The sequence below is a fragment of the Sander vitreus genome, chromosome 4, assembly GCF_031162955.1.
Source record: "Sander vitreus isolate 19-12246 chromosome 4, sanVit1, whole genome shotgun sequence".
NCBI lineage: Eukaryota > Metazoa > Chordata > Actinopteri > Perciformes > Percidae > Sander > Sander vitreus.
In genome coordinates this window covers 23,828,385-23,842,399 of record NC_135858.1, presented here as the reverse complement: position 1 = coordinate 23,842,399, position 14,015 = coordinate 23,828,385, and the positions used below count along the sequence as shown (strand labels likewise).

General features: G+C 39.5%; 1 protein-coding gene across 3 annotated transcripts in view; it reads right to left on the bottom strand.

The window, feature by feature from the left end:
- Nucleotides 1-7,761, bottom strand: part of rap1gapb (RAP1 GTPase activating protein b) — a 68,585-nt gene extending 60,824 nt beyond the window's left edge. Inside the window, exon 1 of one of the 3 annotated variants that reach the window (XM_078249091.1) lies at nt 7,626-7,761. In XM_078249091.1, the coding sequence (XP_078105217.1) occupies nt 7,626-7,669 (44 nt within the window). In that variant the 5' untranslated portion in view covers nt 7,670-7,761. The remainder of the gene's footprint in view (nt 1-7,625) is intronic. The other 2 variants (XM_078249086.1, XM_078249088.1) reach the window with 2 other exon arrangements.
- Nucleotides 7,762-14,015: the final 6,254 nt, after the last annotated feature.

The window sequence follows — 14,015 nt, the reverse complement described above, 5'->3', positions numbered from 1 at the left end:
AGTGCTCGAATTATCTTTTTGTCTTTAAGGGGGTCTCTCTATCTCATAAAACAAAGTTGGCACACCCTGCACATAGCCTAACAAGGCTATACAAATAAATAGCCTAGGCGGGAGTGGCACTTTTGCGCAGTATATGCGCACGGTAGGCCTAGGCTATTATCTTGACACATGCACACAACAGACAGAGATTTTTTTTTTTTTTTTTACAGAAATAGAGTCCTTTTAATTAAATTCAACATATTATTGATTGTAATAGTCCATATTTCATTTAAATTTCGCAATACAAAGAAATAGACTAAACGATTTAGTCTGAGTGTCATTCTCAATTTCACAATGAAATAAAACATAACTCATTTGAACCAGACCACCGTATCAGATATCCTCAGTGTCAAACACAATAATGCATGTAGTCTCTAACTTATACAAAGGGAAAATACACTAACTGGCAGAAATGAATAAAGCCATTGCACTACCAAACATCAGAGATTGCATTGTATTGCTGCAGGTGTTTCAAAAATATATGGGAACTTTTCCGGAGCTCTGAATGGCAGAAGATACAGATTTATTTATTAGCCTCTATTTTAGCCTTCATTAGCATCCCGTAGTAGCCTATATTTTATATTTTTATTTAACGTCTTTAATGGTAAGAGACCGCACAGGGATGGATAATGAGCGTTGTTTAAGATTAAATTACAATGCCACATATGGCAGACACCCCCTCAGATTTTTGACTTTGTTGCTTTAATGGGAGCCAGTCCTCACTCTATGGGAGCTCGGCTCCCTCTGGCTCCCACGTAATTCGAGCACTGCTTCTCAACCAGGAAAAGAAACAATGGGAAAATTGAGCCATTCAGACAGAAAGCCCTACTGTATGAAATGTGTTAAATGTGAGAAAATCAATACGATATGCGGCAAAATGCATTCATTCAGCTTTCTTTGAGTGGAAGTGTTACCATTAACAAGATTGTCAAGAGCACAACGATTATCCTTCCTCTGCTAGACTTGATTAATAAGAGCTGTTGTGAACCGTTAAGTTCAGTCTGTGGGGTTTATAAGAAATCGCGATTGTCTTGAATCCGTGGATCAGTGGTAGAGTGGGTCGGCCCCTCAACCACAAGATTGGCGGTTTGCTCCTGGCCTCCTCCAACCACATGTTAAAGTGTCCTTGAGCAAGACACTGAACCCCAAGTTGCTCCCCGGATGCTATTAGCTGTCCACTGCTCCTAATGCTTAGGATGGGTTAAACGCAGACTCTGAATTTTACTACACTGTACTGTATGATTGTGTGATGAATAATTAGGGCTGTCAATCGATTAAAAAATGTAATCTAATTAATTATATACTCTGTGATTAATTAATCAAAATGAATCACATTCATAATTAACGGTGTCTGAACCGATTTTTTAAGAAAGTAAAAAAAGAAAATAAAAAAAAGGGTACTAAACAACAGTTGGTGACATTAAAGAACGGCTTGTTTATTGCTAAGGCCATATGGTCAAAATTAAATGATTTAATAATAATGTATAACAATAACTTATTTCACTAGTAAATTGCTGTTGAACGACAAAAACAACCACCAGATGGGAAAAGGACATTTACAATAACTTCAAATGCACCACGAGGCTGTAGTTTACCAGTTTCATTCAACGCACCGTCTGTGTTGTTTCCCGACGGCAGCTGCAGATTGTTACATCCCGGTGTTGAATCCTCTACAGTAAAACACAGTCAAACTTTATACCATTTAGCGTTAGCTGTCAGCATTTTAACCGTGTTTAATCCAGCTACTAGCTAGCGGTAGGCTAACGTTAGCTGCTGTTGAGTATAGTGTTAACTAGCTAGCGGTAGGCTAATGTTAGCTGCTGTTGAGTATAGTGTTAACTAGCTAGTGGTAGGCTAACGTTAGCTGCTGAGTATAGTGTTAACTAGCGTCACGTGCAGCGGTGTTTGTGTTGCCGGTATCGTCTGTTTCAGAGCAGCAGAGAGAAGTGCAGACATATCAGTGGCACCAGATTTCGGTAGCCAGGGTTGACAGGAAGAAGATTTTTACAAGTAAATGCTCCAAACAATGATCCAGGCAGCGCATTCTCGTCTCCCTCCTTATTTTACAGTTGAATGGTGGCTAGAACGGCTCCGGGTCAAACGTCAATATGGAATGGATTAATCTGCGTTATTTTTTTTTAACGCGTTATTTTTTCTCAGATTATTATTTTTCTCAGATAAGATTTCTCAGTTATTCTGACACCCCTACGAATAATACATGTTTTTTTCTTCTTCAGAGGTTTCTTTTACATTGTTCCTATTTTTCATGGACGCTCACATCAGCTGCTTTATGTGGATCTACAGAGATGACCAGAATTTTACCAGCCAATTTAATTTTCAAGCATACTTTTTAGAATAATTGGACTAAATTGAATACAGCTTTAGTAGAAGTGATTAACAAACTCTTTAGCGGGAAAAGGCAGCATTTGGCAGGTTTCTGGGAAATGGTGCAGCTTGGCAGCATCCTGATAAGAAATGGTAAACATTTTAATCTTCTCAAAATCAAGTGAAGAGTTGAAGAGACATGACAGAAGACAGAAGAAATCACCAATATGATATCTGGAGTGAACATTAACAGCGCGAAAGTTTCCTTTTCAAAAGAACAAGACTTGTTAAGAAGGGAATAAGACATCAAAATAAAGGTATATGTCCAGTTACAATAATGTGCAAACGTGTTCAACAATCAGACTGCTCCAAGAGCTTAATTTGAATGTGTGTGGCCTAGTGGTACTTAAAGAACGCAGAGAAGAAAGTCTTTTTCAACCACTGATTGCTGTTTAATTTTGTTATGGCTTGGTTTTTGATGTAATCGTAGTCAAAATGTTATCCAGAATCTGTTGACAGTTGGTGTGTTAATCTCTTAATACATAATACCCCTACAAAAACTTTACTCAAAATGAATGCTGCTTATTTAGTCATGTATATTTAATGTTAGAGAAATGCTCAGATAACATCGAAAAGATAACATCTCTCACTAAATGCATCTGTATCAGTACGCCGATTCATTAAGGCTGCAACTAACGATTATTTTTCATAATTGTTAAATCTGCTGATTATTTACTATTATTATATCGTTTGCTCTATGAAACATCAAAAACAATGAAAAATGCTCATCACAATTTTCTAGATACCAAGAGGATGTTATCAATGTCTTGTTTTGTCAAACCAACAGTCCAAAACCCAAATGTTTCAGTTTGCAAGCAGCAGAAAATCAGCAAATCCTCAAGTTTCTCATTTTTTCTTAAAAAAAAAAAAAAAATTGCACCTCTAAAGCAAATGTTTACAACCACCTCTAATGGATCAGAGCCAAGAACAGCTAAAACGCCTGAAAGTAAAGGTGGACTGGGTGCACAATCACGCCATCCTCCTCCTTGACATCACCATCAAGTAGGTACGACACCTGAGGGACACTCAAACAGCGCAGTGGGTTATGCGCACAATCCTAGAATCTTTCATTTTTGCTGAACAGTTGCCAGTTGTCTTCAGGCTCAAAGCTGACTTTGCTCACCAGAAGGGAACCAGCCAGCTATAAGTCTAAGCTTGTGAAAGCACCAGCATCATCGATTGGCTTTCTGTAAGTCTTCAGTTCACCACCACAACCTCCAATCTCAAAATAGGTAAGTCACTCACATCAAGCAAGACATTTAAGCGTGTGTAGGGATGTTTATGGGTAAAGTGGTGAAAATATTCTAAATATAGCATACACTTAAACTGAAATGGATTTTGTTAGGTGTCTAAAATCCGTTTTGCTGCTGCCCCCCCTCCAGAGCAGTACATTGCTTAGCTTTCCTGTTGGTACTCCTGCCTGCTTCTCCAAAACTGAGGGCGTGCTAACAGTCATCTGCTGCAGATTGACTATCGATAAGTACCCTCATACAACCCCTCGGCAAAAAAGCCGAAATATCCCTTTAAAGTTCATCAACATGAATTTATCAGAACAGCACTTTAAATAACTTGGCTGAACAGTTGCCAGTTGTCTTCAGGCTTAAAGCTGACTTTGCTCACCAGAAGGGAACCAGCCAGCTATAAGTCTAAGCCTGTGAAAGCACCAGCATCATCGATTGGCTTTCTGTAAGTCTTCAGTTCACCACCACAACCTCCAATCTCAAAATAGGCAAGTCACTCACATCAAGCAAGACATTTAAGCGTGTGTAGGGATGTTTATGAGGAGGGCATTGGCCTTGCCTTCTTGTTCCTATGCTTTATGGATTTAAATAGTAGGACGTTTAAAGAAAAGGTTTACTGAATATAATAAAAAAGAGCTATTCACCCACACAGTCGTCAACCATCCATTGTTTTTATATCATTTTGCCTACTTCACATAATTGCCCACTCCGGATTTTGCATATTACAGACCCAGGCAGTAAAATTGATGCTCATATAGATCACAATTTCCAGTTGTTCTTTTTTGGCTCATTGGTTTTTGTTTGCAGTTGTTTACAAGCGTTTTGTAGAAACAGTCACGTTATTATCTGCTATTTCCATTAAATTGTTTGTGGAAATTATGCTGCAAGAAAATAACCGCTTCAAGGACAGATACTGAAACAAATGTAGATTGGTTATTTGATGGTCCAAGTCAAGTCTGGGCTCCATCCATTTCTGTTACAGAATCCCTTCCTTGTTATTCATTAGGCATTAATTTCCCTGGAGAGACAAAACAAGCTTTTAACAGAAACAACTGCAAAAAAAAACAAATATGTTAGACACATTAAAGTTAGGAAGTAAAAAGCTGAAAAAAAAAAATCTTGAAACAAACATGCTAATTCATCTCAGGCAGCTTTATACTTTCAAAGAATCCCGAGGCAAAGGTAGTTTATAGATTAGAGGAGGAGGTCTGTAACTTATCAGATAGGATCATAGATGGAGGGGAGAATTTGGGGGCAAAATTAATATGGAACACAATCCCAGAACACACAGGCAAGCTATACACTATCAAACTGCTCCTGTGGAGTTCTTTAAGGACAATCTGGGGGACTGTGTGGACAAGGACAGGCTTTGCTCAGCCAAGCTGCACTTACAAACAATCATCCACTCATTTGAAGCACTCATTTGAAAACTGTGATTATAAATGATTCAATACATGCTCATTAAACCTTTAACACCATTACTACATTACCATTCTACACACCCAGGTAGATATTTGCTACAATTTAATGGTTTGCATTAAAAGTATATGAATCGATCCAACCTTTTCTTACCTCACTACCTCACTTGATTAAACTCATGGGAATCATTATGAAGGTAACTTGATTCAGCGGCCCATTACTTAGAGTCAGCAGCAAAACATACTTTAGTCACCTTTAAAAAAAGGAGCACATAAAAAAAAAAAAATCAATATCAGTTTAAGTGTACGCTATAACTAGAATATTTTCCCTGCTTTACCTTGCCATCAGACAGCCATTACTTTGGCCCTACATTTTCTCAACGTATTCCTACGCAAAAGCGCAATTGTGCTGCACACTGTATTGAGCCGCAGATCAGCTGTTTCGGTCAGACTCTCCTCGGTTTACAGTATGGAATAAAGAAATACAAGAAAATAAAAATGAGTGATTACAAGAGTATAACTTTATGAACCAGAAGAACTTTTGCAGAGAGAGACTGAACAGCCAAATGAGAGAGAGGAGATACTTCTGTTGAAACTGGAGGAAAGGGCTGTCTAACAGCAAGGTAAAGTGGTAAAAATATTCTAAATCTAGCGTACACCTAAACTGAAATGGATTTTTTTTTAGGTGTCTAAAATCCGTTTTACTGCTGCCCCGCATCCAAAGCACTTAATTCCTTAGCTTCTCTATCAGTACTCCTGCCTGCTTCTCCAAACTGGAGGAAGTTATACTGTATACTGCAGGCTGACTATCGATAAGTACCTCATACAACCCCTCAGCAAAAAAGCCAAAATATCCCTTTAAAGTTCATCAACATGAATTTATCAGGTCAGCACAAATACAATGCCATCTTAATTGAGATACCCATTATCAATCCTTTGAGTGAAAAAAAAACAACCCTGCATGATGTTTCAAGTTAGAAATGTATCCCTTTAGAAACACAGTACTAATGAAGAAATCCAAGCACCTAAACAACCAGGAAGTTATGTTTTTCTGTAAAGACGTTTCCTCCACTTTAGGACTCTTGATGGAATTTGTAAAAGGGATTGAAGTTACCACAGCTAAATTCCAACCTCACAAACACTAGTCCACTGGGGTTTTCATAAGAAGCAAGCACTTCCAATCGACAAGAGTCCCATTTGGTGGACCTGAACTGTCCGACACCTAATAGTCAAGTCAATATTAGCAGCTCCTCAGTGTCTAGTTGCCTATGAGACTGAGGAAAAACCGTCAGTCAGGCATCGTGGAGATTGACATCTCATAGGTCTTTCTTTGTGGGGTGAAGATTTGTGATACAACTGAATAGCCTCAATTTGCCTCAACCAGTCAATCATTTAGTTCATACATGTATAAAATACATATATATTAGAATAACATTACTTTTTTCTTTTCTTTTTGACTACTTTTCCAAGAATCTTATTGCACATTTTCAAAACAAAGTAGTTGCTGTTCCATGCCCTACATAGCACTTCCTTGTCTAATATTGGTTCACAGTATCTGCCTGTGCACTCAGGCTAGCTTTCAACCTGACTCCTACCACTGAAATGTCAAACTGGGCCTTGTGAGTGCTTTCTAGGCAGACTTGGTTGAGCCCTTCAGCAGCAAAACACAATATCCAAAGTAATGCCATTGCCTCATGAATTGTAATGCACTATGCTCATAAAAATACTTTTCATATCTCAGATTCACATTCTGACGGCTACAAAAGCCATGACTCACATAAATGAAAGACTGTGACTATACAAAGTCGCATCCTTCCTCTTTCACACCCTCCTTTTAATCATGCTGAGATGCAGCTAATCATTTTCACTTTCCTCACAGTGAAATACACTACCCACATAAGCCTTTAATTGAATATTACAACTATCTTACAATAACTCAGTATTACCAACATAACATTTTCTAAAAAATTCTAAAATTGAGAATGACACACCACTTCTGTTGATGATGAACAACCAGAGCTTCGTTTGTATTGTGTTTGTTTTCTCCCAAAGATATTAGGATCGAAAAAAGGCGGCACTCCAGAGGTGATCTTGATTGTTTTTGGATAACATTATTTACCACTAATGGTCTGACTAATTCCCTCAAACTACCAGTGGGTTTACAGTATTCACTATGACACATTTAAGGTTATTTTCCTTTTGAGTAGTCTGCAGTGTCTGACCAGCAACTTCTGAAAGGTCTTTAAAAAACAAACATGACTGAGACAATCAATCATCATCCTAATGAGCCAATAAAACACACTGAAGCAATCCCTTTAACCTCTCCCTTTGTGGCTATTATTTCTAGCATTGCGGCAGCTATTCACTAATTATGGTTAAAGCTGCAAATTAGGAGAGCAGTCAGAGTCATCGAGTTCTGCAGCTGTTGAGGAGGTGCAGTGCAATTCCCTAAGCAACAACATGCAACAGGTACACTAACACTGACATACACAAAGCTGGCAACTCCAAAATCACTCTCAGAGAGCTTAATCCTCCATCTTACCCTCCATAACCTCCAAATGTGAAACTCCTTTTCCTCTGAGGCATCCTGCTGAACAGCTGATGAGGATCCCCAGGTGAGCACAGGTATTAGAGCAGTTTACAACACCAGGCTACAGAAAAACCTCCTGCTTTTTCTATCTCTGTTCCTTTCTCTACTCTGCTCTTGACTCTTTCTACACCTCTCTCCTCCCTCCTTGTCTCAACCTTTATCGAGTGTGTTTGTGTGTGTGTGTGTGTGTGTGTGTGTGTGTGTGTTTTTTGTCTGAGAGTATTTCATGTGTGTACACACCCCGGCCCTCCCTCCTTGCGTCTCCTCTGTGCTCTCTGGCTAAGTAGCTCCTATCTCTGCCAGATTAAGAGAAAGGTGCATCTGTCCCGTTGCCCTGGAAACAAACAGGACTATTTTTCAGGCTCTATCTGGCTAGTTCTTTCTCATTCCCAGCAAGAAGAGGGAACAAGACACTTACATTTCCTGCCTATGTCCAGTGAAGGCAACTTCCCCCTTTGCCGATCAACTCTGACAAGCGATTCACATGAAGTGAATCACTAGAGCTCTTTGCTCGAGAACAGTTCTTATAGGAAAATAGGAAATAGGCATGTAGACATGTAGACCTAACAACACACTTGAAGGTTTTGAGACGGCGTTCATGTTTTGCTACTGACCTTTGTTGTTTTCAGGGCTGCAACTAACATACAGTATATTTGTATTTGATTGATCTGCTTGTTTTGTCTATTAAATGTCAGAAAGAAAGTGAAACATGATGTTATAATTTTCCATGGACCAAGGAGGTGTATTCAAATAGCTTGTGTTATTTGGCCAACAATCCAAAACTCGAATAAATGTAGTTTATTATTAATGACATCAAAGACCCACATTTGAGAGAGCTGACATTTTTACTTTTTACTAAAACAATCTACAGTATTATACTGAAGATTGACTAAGGATCAACATTAAAGCCAAACCTCAAATCTACCATGACAGAGGCAGCAGTTACTGAACTCAAGTTATAATGTGTCAGCTTAATCATTTATGTACAATATTAAGCAACTTTAAACCTCTGCAGATATATGAAGTGGAATGCTGCCCATGTTCAGAACTGAAATATTTCTTTCTTTACCCTTTGGGAGGGTGCAGTAATCTGGCATGTTCGTACTGCGCTGGGATTGCAATATCATGGTGCCATGCCAGTCATTTGGCACACCTGCTTTTCCTTTTAATGCGACTGTTGTTGAAGAGTCCATTCAGAAGAGATGATTTGATATCCAAGTTTGCTGTCTTATTATTTATATATATTATATATATATATATATATATATATATATATATATATGTATTACCTGGTTCACGTCTTAGATGACAACTACATTACACTGAAGCGGAGTTGGACTGAAAAGAGGGCGAACCAAATGATCTGATTTACACAAGTCTCTCCTGTTACCTGACCTATTTCAACCTGGTAATTCCAGCTCTATAACCCACATTTGAAGATTTTGCTGTGATCCCACTTCACTTCCCACCTCAAAGAACACAGTGACACCTACATCAGGGTATGAGGAAAGTGATATCTTTCCCAATCTGCTGGCAGAGCACGTCTGTTTATGGTCAAACAAGAGAGGACAATCTTACATCCCCACCCTTCTCTTTCCTCTCCATTTCATCTCTCCCTCTCTCTCTCTGCATCCTCCTCTCTGCTCTTCTCTCCATTAATGTCCTCCCTCTGCCTGTGGCTGCCTTCTCCGCTGCCTCTCTTACATACAGGTTTATCTTAGTAAATTACTACGTGTTCTGCCATCATGAGACAGTATATCCTTCCCTGCCTTGTCCGGTTCAAGTGTATTTATTGTCCTCTTGTCCCCCTAAGCATCAGCGCTAATGTCGGGGTGCTCTGATGACTCCCCTGTTAACCTTTTGTGATTCTATTAGGTCTGACTGGACTCTGGCCAGACATGGGCTATAAATCAAATCACAAGCTTAGAGGACAGGACACAGGAATGTGCCATACATAGCCACAGTGTCCCCCACCAAGGTCCTTCAGCTCCTTTACTGATTGATATTGATACGGATGGACCTGCATTGACACTTGCCTCGTTGCTATTCTGTTTCTTAAATAAGAACAATCAATCATCTTTTGTGGCAATGGACCTTAACTTGTTGGTTTTGGGACCAAAACATTGCATATTAGGATTAAGTGACAGTGTTGCAGAAAAAAGAGCAACTTACAATAGCGTAATAGTGTATTTTGTCATATATTTGGGGCATGACCTCAGGGCTACTGCCAAATATATTTATTTTATAATATATTATTTAATGCAACAGCCGTCTGCTTATCAGAAGTGGTCTCTTAGGATTTGTTTATTTTGGAGTTGGAGCATTAGGACGATTTGCCAAATAAATAATTCCCTGATTATTTAGGTCTTTGAGTCTTTTTTATACATTTTATGGTCATTTGCATTTTATGCAGATTTATTGTACTGGAAAAGTATTCAATAGTCCACAGGCAAAAATTAGCACCCTCCTCCAGTCAGATCCTTTTTTTATTTAGAGCAAAGTGGGCACAAATGGCTGCCTCTTCCGTTCCAGTCAGCCTGTCCCGGTTCCTCGGCTGATAATGACACTGAAATGTCATGTCTCAAACAGAATGATTCTGTTATTGCAGCTACAGTAATGTAGTTTCAAGAGAGCTCTTTTCCCCCTGTGTCCCCCTGTGTCCCTCAAAAAATTTCCTTCGTGAGGATGTGGGAAGAGGGAAAAAAAAAGCTATGCACAGAGTGATTTGTGTGAGGCAGGTGAAAGGGCAGTTTGGTGTAATCAGTCTATGTCAGCAGGTTTCATTCGGGAGACGTGGCAGGCTGGCTGGAGTGGTCTTCTAAGCAGGTCAGCCTTGACTTTAAGGACTTGACTGGCAATGGGAGGACGAGGATGGTAATGAGAGGCTGCCCTCTACAAGCTGAGGTTCAGTTCACCCTGAAACACTAGATACATAGACAGAAAAATAAACTATAGGAAGGAACTTGATGAGTAACATTATGAGAAGAAGAAAATTAGCGTTGAAGTAGAAGTTTCTTGTCTACAATAGTTTGTATTTGACAAAGGGAAGACGATACAGTTCAGTTCAGTTTATTCTTTGTCCCAAAAGGGCAATTCGTATGCAGCAGGAAGACATCACATGAATAATATACAACACAAACCACACAACAATTAACACAATAAAAACAGCAGCTTCAGCCTGAGTTAAAGAATAAATAGAATTAATAGTTGCAGAGTTGTATTGGAGTGATAATGAAAGTAAAATAACTACAAAAACTCAAACAATAGATCCAAGAGCCAAGGGGGGGCTGAAATGTAAGCCATGGATTACCATGGATGGTAATACAGACAAAAACCCAGAGGGCTTGTCTAGTCTTGTGGTTAAAATTGCAGTTATCATCTCTGCACTTGCAACAGATTGCTGCCTTGATCCGCTACCTGAATATACAGTAGCTGATATACTGCATGGTGAGCACAAACACATTGGCTGTCCAAACATCCAAACCCTCCTCAGGTGAGAATAGTCAGTGAAGCTTCATGTGCAGCAAGAGCTCTTCTTATGTGGGTCTCTTAAGGACAAAGGAGAAAATACTGTACAGTGGAAACAGCAAAGCACAACAAAGACACATTAAATATTTACCAGCTGTGTGCACAACTACACCCCTGACAAGAGAATAGGGACGGTGTCTTGAAATACCCACAGTCGTGTTTTCATTTAGGTTTTCTGTGGGCTAAAATGCACTTTTGCTTTGCTTCAAACAGCGGCATTAATCTTTTTTTCAGTGGGATATTTTTTCAACCCTACAAGCAGCGAATGTCAGCATCACAAACCCACTTTGATCAATTGCATTTTAAAGGCTGTTCAACAGCAACCTCCAAATTTCTAATGCACCTAGTATTTACCACTCCCGCTGAAGCTGAATATTAAAATTGTATTCAAGGTTTTATGCAAGAAAGGCAAACAGGTAAGAGAAAGCCAAAGGAAAAAGGAAGGCAAAAGACTAATCAAGTTGTCTTGGAGCAACATGTCCCCTCACTACTTTTCCTCCTCTGAAGCTGCTGAGTGTCTCAGGGGCTGTCTGAGAGCTCTGTTTGACACCGACAACTTGGAATTTTAAGCAGACCGCCTATGATGAGTTTCACAGCACAGAGAAAAGACAACAATACAAAGAGACACACAAGCTCATGAACAAAAGCATTATTCCATTATTCCATTTCAGGTTGTGCACAAGTTTCTGGTCAGTACAGTTGCAAGATTATGGAGCAGAAAATGGCTCTTCAGAGGCAGCCACTGTTCCGTAACCAAATGCAACAAATGAGATTCCCTCTGTCTGCCACAAACTGGGGAAGCAATATTATCGGGGGTGCTGACATTGTATAACACGCTCATCAAAGACAAACAGATTCCAGCAGGAACTCGGGACACTATTCTTGTCCTCCATCCCCTAGCCCCCTCTAGATCTGAATGTAATGAATTTCACAACTCCTCTCCAGGTCATTATAACAGAAGGAGGATGGGGGCGTCACAGAAAAAAAAAGTAATTAGGGAGATAGAGAGAAAATACACAAAAGAGAAAAAAGAGGGTGTGTGTCTGAGACTGGCGATAGTGGTGTGGAAATATATAGCATGATTATGCATTAGGCCTTTATTTCTACTTTCTTTACAGCCAGTTCACAGTCACACGCATGTTGGAGAGGAGACAAAAAAGGAAAATGAAGACACAAATCACACCAACAGAATGGGAGATTCTGTGAATGTTCCCCAAGAGCGATGTAGAGTGAGGGCACAGCGTATAGCATCGTTACACTCACACAATCCCGCTGAAAGACCCCAGCAGGACATGTAACTCATCCTCCGGTGTGAAAACAAAGAGCAGAAGCCCATTAGAACAAATAAAGAGAGATATGTGGCGAGTAGGGTCGAGGGAGAGAGAAACCAAGTGTATTTTTCATCTAACGATTGAGTCAAGCAGGAGAGAGCCCCGCAGGCCACATCCTTGGATTAATGACTTTGCAGACAGAGGAGTAACAGAGACTCAGTTAGGGGCTGACTTTGATTTATCCACATAAGAAGGCTAGACAGGGACCAAGAGGAGGCAGGCAGAGATTTCAAATCGTACAGCCTCATCAAAATAATCATTCATTCAGACCTCAGGGCCTGTCCACTGCCAACAACCTCAACCTGGCCTGCACAGACTTTTTAGAGCCATCGTATTAAAAGCTCTTACACAAAACATATGGTTACAGTTCAACAAGATGTGGCTGTGAATATGAAAAGAAGGTCGTTGATGCGAAGCTGTCCATCAGATAAGAGATTTTTGTTGGTTTCCTGTCTTCTTGGCATTTGTGGATGTAACACGTAATTGGGGAGTGGTACTATTTAAATGACCTGTCACTTTGCAGTATAATAACATTTAAGTATCTGAGAGAGTAAGAGAAAATGTCTGATTATACAACCATATAATATTCAAGTCTCCTAAGTACTGAGCTCTTAAAATAAAGTAAAATAGAGTATCTGAAAATCATTTTATGCCTTTATTAATATAGAGGAACCGGTATGGAAATACTGCATGGTCATTCTTTCAAAAAGGGCTCATTGATGGAGATTGTTTTTAATTGTATGTTAATAATCGGATAATAATACTCAATATTTACATGCCTAGGGCTGTAAAAGAATCAACAAGTCTCCAGTGTGAGGATTTTCTTTGTCTTAGGTGATCATAAACTCAATACCTTTGGGTGTTTGGTCTGTTGTTCAGACAGAAGGGCAAAAGGAAGCTATTTGATGACATTATGTTGTGCTTCATTCAATTGCAATGGGAATTTCTGAGATATTTTAGGCCAGGTGATGAATTCCTTAATCTTTACTTTCAAATCTACTTTGAAAGAGTTTTTGGAGTGTAGTGTGTGAATGATACTAGCTTCAGGTGAACTACGGATTGTATTTTTGCATAGAATGTAGACTGTGATGTTGTACCTTATCTCTTCTATTGCAATCACTTGGAAAGGAATGACTTCAGGGGCCAGTATAGAGAAGACGAATGGTACTATTACAGCACCCAATCAACCAACAACATATTGCCACATGAGTACTGTTTGATGCAAATTTGGGCAACAATTGGATGCTATTTGTTCTGGATGTTTTGTCTTTCCTGTGCTCAAGAGATACGGAATGCATTGTGAATCAAATCAAACAAATTACGAGCAATTTAAAGTCCAGCAATTTCTCTATTTGAAGAAGACAATGAGACTGTGACCAGCCTGCTTTATAAGAAGCAATGTCATACGAAGCTGCTGAAAGCGTGGTTGTGCTGACCCCCAGCAGGACCGGACTCAGAAGACACTGAACTGCTTTCAGCACCA